Source organism: Monopterus albus, unplaced genomic scaffold (genome assembly GCF_001952655.1).
Source record: "Monopterus albus unplaced genomic scaffold, M_albus_1.0 scaffold27.1, whole genome shotgun sequence".
NCBI classification, from domain to species: domain Eukaryota; kingdom Metazoa; phylum Chordata; class Actinopteri; order Synbranchiformes; family Synbranchidae; genus Monopterus; species Monopterus albus.
Window position 1 is genome coordinate 2,362,217 of NW_018127907.1, and position 10,536 is coordinate 2,372,752.

A 10,536-nucleotide genomic window follows, 5' to 3' on the forward strand; every position below is an offset into this window, starting at 1 on the left:
GGCTGAGGAGGTTTGGCATGTCACCTAGGATCCTTTGCAACTTCTACAGCTGCATCATTGAGAGCATCTTGACCAGCTGCATCACTGTCTAGGGCCTGCCAGTCAGAAAGTCCAGAGGTGACAGTGGTGCAGTGGGTAGAGCAGTCGTCTCACAACCAGAAGGTTGAAAGTTCGAATCTTGGTGCCGACAGTCCACGTGTCCTTGGGCAAGACACTTTGCCTCCATCGGTTGAGGTAGCGCTGTAGATAGCTGCCATCGGTTCTGTACCAGAAACAAATTCCTTGTGTGTAACATACTTGGCCAATAAATGATTATCCTTATCCTATGGACCGCAAGCGCCTGCAGAGAATGGTAAAGACTGCGGAGAAGATCACCAGGACTCCACTACCCTCTCTGCAGAGCATTTATCACTGCAGAGTGTGTAGGAAAGCTGCCTCCATCCTCAAAGATCCCACCCACCCCCAGCATGGACTGTTCACCTCCCTACCCTCTGGCTGGAGGTTCAGAAGTGTGAAATGTAGGACCACTGAAAAACTCTTTCTTTCCCTCTGCCATCAGACTCCTAAACAGCTGAGGAGTTTATTACCAGGAAATACGTGTTGTACTGTTTACATTCTCAGTTTGCACATGCATAATTGCACACTGACTGTTGACTGCTGCACATGCTGGTCCCATGCAGCATACATTCTCTATTATATTCTTTTATTGTATTGCTGCATTTGTTGCTGCCTAAAGTGTCCTAGATTTTGTGTTACATATTTTGTGTTACTTATTTATCTACTTTATATTTCACTTGTATGTGGATATGACAAAATAAACACTTTGACCTTGAGGCACCTCTTGCACCTCCTAATATTGACAGATATGGTCAGTAAGTGACCTCTAGTGGCCATAGAAATTATGACACAAGCAAAGCAGGAAATGAGGTGATGCAGTATATAGAGCAAGAAAGTCCATTTGAAGAACAGAACGGAGTGGATGGGTGGGTCAGAAAACAGACACAGAAAAGTAGTGTTCTCTTCCAGTGTGGAAATGTTGTGTTTTATCATTTTAACCCAAGCCACAATCGTTAGCTAAACTTAACCATTCAGGTTATGTGTGTAAAATATGTACACTCATTCTTTTTATAATTAAACCTTCTATTAGCTGGAGTAGGGACACAACCTGTAACTATGGTCTGACAACAAATGATAATGGGCCATTTAATGGCATGATAACATCTGAAGAAGGTGTGTGTGTGTGTGTGTGTGTGTGTGTGTGTCCATGTCCAGAACAATGATGTGCAACAACTGTGAATAAAGCAACAAGCTGGAAATGTACATTTTGTGAAAACTTACTGTTGTTATTAGTGCAGGAATAGGGGTGCACCAGGCACCCCCCTCCTACTAAACATACTGTATGTTCCTGTGTGCATGACTGTTGCCTTAATAAAGATAATCACTTTTATCGACCAAATATGTCACACCCACAAGGAATTTGCCTCGGTACAGAACTGAGGCAGCAGTCTGTGGTGTCAACTCACACACACACTGACGATGGCGCTGTCCCTGCAAAGCACTGACCTGGCCTTCTGGTTAGGGGACAATTGCTTTACCTCCTGAGCCATAGCTGCTGCCTTCCATGCAATTAGTTGAAAGGGGTGTGTTAAAAAAATAGCAGTGTGGCATTCAATCAGTGAGGTCATCAATTTTGTGAAATAACAGGTGTGAATCAGGTGGCCCCTATTTAAGGATGAAGCCAGCACTTGTTGAACATGCATTTGAAAGCCTGAGGAAAATGGGTCGTTCAAGACATTGTTCAGAAGAACAGCGTACTTTGATTAAAAAGTTGATTGGAGAGGGGAAAACCTATAAAGAGGTGCAAAAAATTATAGGCTGTTCAGCTAAAATGATCTCCAATGCCTTAAAATGGAGAGCAAAACCAGAGAGACGTGGAAGAAAACGGAAGACAACCATCAAAATGGATCGAAGAATAACCAGAATGGCAAAGGCCCAGCCAATGATCAGCTCCAGGATGATCAAAGACAGTCTGGAGTTACCTGTAAGTACTGTGACAGTTAGAAGACGTCTGTGTGAAGCTAATCTATTTTCAAGAATCCCCCGCAAAGTCCCTCTGTTAAAAAAAAGGCACGTGCAGAAGAGGTTACAATTTGCCAAAGAACAAATCAACTGGCCTAAAGAGAAATGGAGGAACATTTTGTGGACTGATGAGAGTAAAATTGTTCTTTTTGGGTCCAAGGGCTACAGACAGTTTGTGAGACGACCCCCAAACTCTGAATTCAAGCCACAGTACACAGTGAAGACAGTGAAGCATGGTGGTGCAAGCATCATGATATGGGCATGTTTCTCCTACTATGGTGTTGGGCCTATTTATCGCATACCAGGGATCATGGATCAGTTTGCATATGTCAAAATACTTGAAGAGGTCATGTTGCCTTATGCTGAAGAGGACATGCCCTTGAAATGGTTGTTTCAACAAGACAATGACCCCAAACACACTAGTAAACGAGCAAAGTCTTGGTTCCAAACCAACAAAATTAATGTTATGGAGTGGCCAGCCCAATCCCCGGACCTTAATCCAATCGAGAACTTGTGGGGTGATATCAAAAATGCTGTTTCTGAAGCAAAACCAAGAAATGTAAATGAATTGTGGAATGTTGTTAAAGAATCATGGAGTGGAATAACAGCTGAAAGGTGCCACAAGTTGGTTGACTCCATGCCACACAGATGTGAAGCAGTTATAAAAAACTGTGGTCATACAACTAAATATTAGTTTAGTGATTCACAGGATTGCTAAATCCTAGAAACAAAAACGTTTGTACAAAATAGTTTTGTGTTTGTACAGTCAACGGCAGACACTGCTATTTTTTTGAACACACCCCTTTCAACTAATTGCCCAATTGCACAGCCTTAAGAGCGTGCATATCATGAATGCTGGGTCTTGTTTGCTTTCTGAGAATCTACTGCACCTACTGGTAACTTGTTTGCCATGTAGCAATAAAAAATATACTAAAAACCTGGATTATTCTGGTTAGTCACATTGTACTGCTATTATTTTGAACAATACTGTATGTAGTGTCCTGCTTTACTTGTTGCATTGTGTACTGTATGTTGATAAAAGCTGTGACTATGACATGAGCCCTGCTGTATCATGTATGTACAGTCAGAAAGGCTTACCTTCTTCAGTTTCATCACTCCCAAAGTGTCTCCTGTAGCAGAGCATGAGCTCCAGGTTGTAACACTTATAAAGTGCTGTTAGGACTCCCAGCAGCAGCAATATGACCCCGAGACCTCCAGCCAATTCCAGGCGATACATATCTACAGTAAGAGTGGGAGAGTGAGGAGAGGATAGATGAGATTTATTGTGTATCAGACAAACAATCTTGTGAGAGTCAAATACTAATGGTAAAATAAAAACAGAATAATCACCTATGTTTCCCTGGTATCTTACGGTTTGAAATTGCATGACTGCATATCAGTTTTGTTTGGGCTGATTTTCTCTGTTACTTTTTAACAGAGTGGTTTGTTCACATCTGGGTAAACAAAGTCAATCTTCAACAATTTGACTTCAGGAAATATAAAAACAAAAACTTAAATGACCTTCAAATTGGCAGATTTTCTGAATCAGATAAAGGCTGAAACTCCTTCTCTCACACAGATAAATGCACAAACTGCTGATATTGGCTTTTCATTTGATGTAATTTCATTGATGAACCACAACTGTGTTCAGAGGCTTTGTTAACTGTTCGTGCCAATAAAACACACTGGACTGAATTAAATCGACTAAAAGAGACAAGACTCCCTAACTGCATCACTGAGACATGCTGTAGAATCAGAAAACCAGCTGTCGAAAGCTAAATAATTAGGAGCAGCGAATAATAAATGTTTGCTTCATTTGCTCATATAGCGGCTAAATTCTTGTGGACCTGTCCTCTTCAACAGGGAGGTCAAAGGTGAGAGACTAAATGAACATCACAGTTAAACACTTCATTAAAGCTCAATGAGGCAATATTTTTAATGTCAGAATTGAATGACATGATTCCTTGTGACATTAAAGAGCTGCAAGAAGTACTAATTTCACTACGTATTAATAAACCACTCTGCAGCCCTGTGCAGCTTCAGTGGCTCACTCACTGCTTTGGTTCATCAGCCCAGTGAGTCAATCATTTAACAGAGCCAAAGATGGCAAGATATGTTAGACTGGAGATAAAACACAGGTGGCCTTTCATTCAACAGGCGGCAAAAAGAAATGCTTTTGATGTAGTGAACTTATAGTGTAGGTTATGCTTCTTGAATCAAAGTGGAGCAGACAGAAGCAGAGGCACCACTTCAGAAGTTTTCTACAGAACTGCAGAGTATAAGTTGGCAAAAACACACAAAGGTAAACCGCAACACAAAGTATGCTGCCGTGACTGAGAGAGACAGATGATCTCACATCAGCATGTTTGGACAGACACACACACACACAAGACCTCAGCTTGTTTGAGATTGTGCGCAAATGTGTGAATGATAGTGCTATCATCTGCAATACGAGTGTATGGAAGATTAATGGAACACGGCTGGTGAATGACAGCGCAGGAAATATGATCTATTACTATCACACACACACACACACACATACACACAGACACTGACCTGCCAACTCATCCCATGCCTCTGATTTTTTTCTGGAACCACTTTGAAACCATTGATTTGGAATAGTAATTCAGTTTCAGTGAGGGACAGTATATGTCTGATTATCAAAGCAGCAAAAGTGAAATTGTTTTTAACTAAACCAAATCCTTGTTTTTTAAAATTCTAAATGTATTCAGTCTGATGGATTGGCAACCTGTCCAGGGTGTACCCCGCCTTCACCCGATTGCCAGACGCGGGATTGGGTCCGGCCCCCCCCCCCGTTCAGGGATTAAGCGGTAGAAAATGAATGAATGAATGAATATTCAGTCTGAATAAGGCTATAGTCCTTTCCTCTGTGCCTTCCTGCAAGCTTGTTCTAGGAGATCCTGTGGTCTGAGTGCTACCACAGCTGCAAAGTAGCTTTGGGTCGCCACCTGGGAGCACAGCGCCACCTATTGGTCTAAGATATAGAAGTTCTAATATAAAATGCATTTTATATTTCTGGATAAATAACAGCTTAAACATTTAAATGTAATCACATTTACAGTAAAACTCTTGCGTGATAAATAAAAGTGAACAAGCTTCTTTGTTCTCTTGTCAGTTTTGTGTCTGTGTCACAGTGTAAGCTCCCACTTACATGTTACTGTTAATGTGACATTTCTTAGAACTGTAACTCTGTTGTTTAACCGAAGCCGTCAGTCAGAGTTGTGGTGATTACACAGGCTTTCAATCATGAGCTCAGTTTTAATACTGTAGTGTTTCACAGACTGTAGAAAGCACAACATTAAAAGGGTTCAGTACAGTACCAGAAATGGTTAATTTGGTGAAAGAAGTACTGAGTACTCATAAGTAGAAGTAGCACAATGTAAAAATGCACCAGTCCTGCATTTGAAATTTTATGTAAAACTACAAGTGAGGACAACATTATTTAAAGTGCAACAGGATAACTTCTGTCAGTGCTACAGTATATTATTACATTCTATATTATATAAATTGTTATTATTGATGCATTAATGCTTATACAGCATTTTAATTCTGTAGTTGGTCAAATCCACAGGGATGCAACATGTTTTATAAATTAATCATATGTTTTTTTTTATCTGTGACTACAAATGTCAAATACATGTAAATGTACTGTAGTGGAGTAAAAAACACAACATTTCCCAGCATCGAAATACAACAATTAATGCCACAGCCTCCACCAATATTTTAAAGCTACCAAAATAAAAGCTGAGGAGATAGCTCTAATCATCTGTGGCTGCTACCCACATTGTTTTGTACAACATGTATAATATTCTGTGATTTTGATATTCCTGTTTCCAGATGTTTCACATTTTATCCACAAGCTGTGGAATAAGTATCATCATATTCTGGCCTACCGGTAGTCTGCCTCTCACAAAGTTTAGGCTTAGTGCTGTTTTGGTGAGTACCAGTTGTGTTGATTTGATCTTTTCTCCTCTATCTTGTGTGTTTGCTTTGTTCTGTGAAATAATTTCCCACAATGCACCCATTAGTTTTTTTATTGACCACCACAGTACCTTATATACTGAAGTTACAGTACCACAAGTCACCAGTAGATGTCTCTCCAGCTCTACTCTCAACAGCTACACCTCTTTTACTTGTATTCAAATAAACTATATGGTAGAAAGAAGACAGCGAGATGAAGAGCTGGAGCAATGGTCTGAGGGGCGAAGAATAATAGTGAAATTTAATTAATTGCCAAATATTTGCTCTACAGTTAGGTGAACTAATATTACTTCCATTTGTAATGAGACACATTCAGAAACCTCTTTTCTTTTTGAACCTCCCCTCGCCTCCATCCAAGTCCCTCTCGTCCCATGTTCCTCTCCTCCTCTCTCTGCTCTCCCCTTCACTCGATCACCACTGCCCACATCATCTTTTTTCAATATTTCCCATTAGTAATGAGTCATTTGTCACCATCTCCTGATGTCAGTGCACAGGAAAACGGGAGCAGAATTTGAATGTTTAATTTTAAGCATGCTTTGTACTTATTAGACATGAAGAGAGTAGTCAGTGATGAGGGTGATGTGTCTGCATGTGTTGGCAGGAACATGGTAAAAAAATGTTCTGACATTCTCTTCCTCTCTGTTTGAAACCAACATAATGTCACACGGACACCACCTTGTTAAATTCCATAGCTTTCTTTTTTATGGTCAATTCCTCTGGCATTTCAAATTTGCTTCTAAAGCAGAATTTCAAAAATAACATCAAAACAGCTTTAAGATTGTTTTATAAATGTACAACCTGCCTCAGGAGCCACAAGATGCTGTAAGATACAACACCTCTGATGACCACTAAACTCTGCTACTGTTGAAATGATTAGGAGAACCCTGGTGTCTTAGCATCACTGTAAAAAAGTGCAAACTAAACAATTTAAGTTTCCCTGTTGTGTTAAAAATATACATCAGCTGAGCTAAACTTGAAGATTTATTTCAAAGATGGCTCATGGATCCTGAAAATATTAAATTCACAAAGCTTGAGAAGTTCCCTGAACTACTAAGTTCTGCTAAGTAACTACTAAGCTCAGTCGTCAACTGGTTAGTCACAGCATTACATGTCATTAACGGTGTGTCTCCTCTCTCCCTGTACCTTTCTGCAGGTAGCCCTGGCTGTGGAGCTCTATGGTTCTGATCAGCAGTCACCGGCCACATCAACCTGTCCAGTGTTTGATTGTTTGTTGTTGTGTTTGTTGTGTCTTGTTGCTTTTCTTTTTTCTCCCCTCTATCCATTCACCCCAACCGGTCAAGGCAGAAGGCCGCCCACCAAGAGCCGGGGACTGTTGGAGATTTCTTCCGTTAAACGGAGTTTTCTCTCCCCGCTGTCGCCAAGTGCTGCTCAAGGGGGTTTATTGGGTTCCCGCTAATATACTACTACTACTACTACTACTACTAATAATAATAATAACAATAGTAGCAGTAGTAGTTAGGGCTAGACCATAAAGTGCCCTGAGATGATTTTTGTTGTGATTTGGTGCTATATTTATAAAATATATTTGAGAAAAGTGAGTTAATTACAGCCCCATTCTTCTTAAAGGGCTGCCTTTTTCAAACCCCAAGCCTTTATTTTGTAATGCAGGCTCTGTGTTAACAGTTTCAGGTTCGACCTGAGGCTTGTGAAAACTGAACTTCATGAGTAAATTGGTGCCCCATTAAATTATTACTGTTACTACAGTATTGTTGTACACCGCCCCCTGAAAGCCGTTAGTTTTTTTTTTTTTTTTTTTTTTTTTACTAAAAGTCAGAACAAAGACAAAATAGTTTATTTACTGCTCTAAAGTGAGTCTTGATGGTGATTTTGAAATGAACTGAATCAGTCTTCACTCATGGCAGCCCAAACTCAAAGCTTCAGACATCTCTGGGTGACATTAAAGAACTATGTCCATCTGTCCTATTTTTTCCACTTTCTATCAATCCCTCCTCTCTCCTGTCAGCTTTCAGTATCCCTCCCTCCATTTTTCTTTCTAGTAAGACTCTTGTCATGCTGGCTGAAGGCAGCTCTTTCTGCTCTGTCAGTTGCAGTAAGTGGATGTGTGTGTGTCTGTACTATAGGTGTGTGCGTGTGGGAGAAAGAGAAAGTTGGTCTATGTATACAACATAGACGCATCAACCCATTACCTTCGGTCACTGCAGGGTGAGCGCACCCCCTAATTCAATCGCACACACTCAGTGCATGAAATCAAGCTTAGCTAAACTGTGCTAACTTAGGAAAACCTGTGCTTTGTTTAGGCTGTCATGTTGTGGTCGGCCGCTCTAATGTGACCTTTTTGGCTTCAAGGCCTCAGGCCAGGAGGTGCCAGAACAGTCTGCTGGCTAGTTACTCCTGGTGATTTAGGTCAGTAAACTTTTTAAAAGTAGCTAACACAATAGGTGGAACACTAACTTTGGTGATTTGTTCAGTTCATTTTGTTGCATTCAGTTCAAAGATTAATCGTCACTGAATATGTGGTTGGTTCTTTTTATTTATTTCAACACTGTGATTACATCATTATTCAGAAGACCATAACACTATGGTGCTGCCATGGACTCAGCTTCTTGTTCAAGCAATTCCTGAATTATTTCAGTACAATGTAGGACCATAAAAGCACCAATGATATGGATAAAAGCTCAGCAGACACCTACTGTATCTACACAGAGACAGCACAGACTTAGAAGACTGTTAGTGGGTTGGGAGTGAGTTGCTGCCCCAGTTGGGACATCCGGGAGGTGCTCAGAGTAGAACTGCTGTTCCTTTACATTGAAAAGGAGGCAGTTGAGGTGCTTTGGGCATCTTTTCAGGATGCCTCCAGGGCACACCCTGTTTGGAGGTTGTCCGGGCATGTCCATCTGGTAGGAGACCCTGGGGGAGACCCAGAACACTCTGGAGAGATTATATATCTCATCTGGCCTGGGAAAGCCTCAGAATCCTGCCAGAGGAGCTGGAACATGTCGCCAGGGTGTCTGTGGAACTGCCTTGAGACCAAAGTGGGGAAGACCAAAGAGCTGGTGGTGGTGGACTTCCACAGGTGCAGACACCCTCCTCCAACACCAGTGAAGCTCCAGGGAAAGGACATTGAGGAACTGGATTCTTATAAATACCTGGGTGTTCACCTCAACAACAAACTGGACTGGTCAAGCAACACTGATGCACTTTACAAGAAAGGCCAGAGCGGGCTCTACCTGCTAAGGGGACTAAGGTCATTTGGAATGCAGGGGACACTCCTGAGCACCTTCTTTGATACAGTAGTGCCATCAGTCATCAGTTATGGAAAGGTCTGCTGGGGCAGCAGCATCATGATCGTGGACAGGAAGAGGTTACACAAACTGATCAGGAGGACCAGCTCTGTCCTGGGAGGTACCCTTGGCCCACTGCAGGCAGTGGCTGACAGGAGGATGTTCACTAAGCTAGCATCCCTGCTAGAGAAGGACTCCCACCTCGTGCATGAGACTCTGACAGCACTGGGCAGCTCTGTCAGTGACAGACTGCTTCACCCCAAGTGCGTGATGGAGTGTTATCGCAGGTCCTTCCTTCCTGCTGTTGTCAGGCTGTACAACCAGCATTGATCCCAATAGATCTCCCCTCCCCCGGAGTTGACCCTGCACACTACAGACTGTAAAGCTGTGAATGTTCAGCATTTCACTGTGCAATTTCAGTCTTACTTTTACTTATTATTTTTACATTGCTTTTATTAATAATACCTTGTCTGTTGCTTTTATTCTTAATGCTGAGTCCATTGTTTCCATCCCTCTGTTGCTGTCGCTTTGCAACTGTCCCCATTGTAGGATTAATAAAGGCCGGTCTTATCTTATGTTATGTTAAAATTCTCCATACAGCTGAGCTGTGAAATAACTTGATGATGGTTTACAACTATTAGAAAGTCATTTTATAGTACATTTCACATATACATTTGACCTACTGTTAAGATGCCCATAAACACATGCTGCACATGGAGAGTCTCTATTTCCAAAGTCCACAGCATTCCCAAATATGTTTTGCTAGATGTTATGGGTGGTATCATTTGAGGCTTCTATCTACTTGGGTATTTCACCGTGTTTTTATGTACACAGTATGTGTTCCCTTATACTGTATGTGTGTGTGGTAGTGCACCACATTACACATAATTCCTCTCGAGTAGAATGCGTGTTTCCATGTAAAGATATGTGTGAGGTCTAATCACACACATGCACAAACATGCTGTAAACTATAGCAGTTCTGCCTATTGCTTTTGTGTAAAGCCAATACATTTGAACACACACACACACACACACACGGTTTGCTGTGTTCTCACATATGTAATTAGACTGTTAAGTACTTCCTCTGGAGGTGTTTGTCTGTAGCATCCTTGTGGGTGTGTCTGCTTGCCACAGTCCCTGGGGTGCTACTTAAGTATAGTAAGATAGATTTGACACCCAAGGCATTCAGCAG

At 41.4% G+C, this 10,536-nt stretch overlaps 1 protein-coding gene across 10 annotated transcripts in view; it reads right to left on the reverse strand.

Annotated features, from left to right (window-relative positions):
- The window catches only part of il1rapl2 (interleukin 1 receptor accessory protein-like 2), a 395,718-nt gene that overhangs the window by 11,609 nt on the left and 373,573 nt on the right, over window positions 1-10,536 (reverse strand). For all 10 annotated transcript variants that reach the window (XM_020595451.1, XM_020595453.1, XM_020595450.1 and 7 more), the window contains one exon: window positions 3,178-3,318. In XM_020595451.1, coding sequence (XP_020451107.1) covers window positions 3,178-3,318 — 141 coding nt within the window. The remainder of the gene's footprint in view (window positions 1-3,177; window positions 3,319-10,536) is intronic.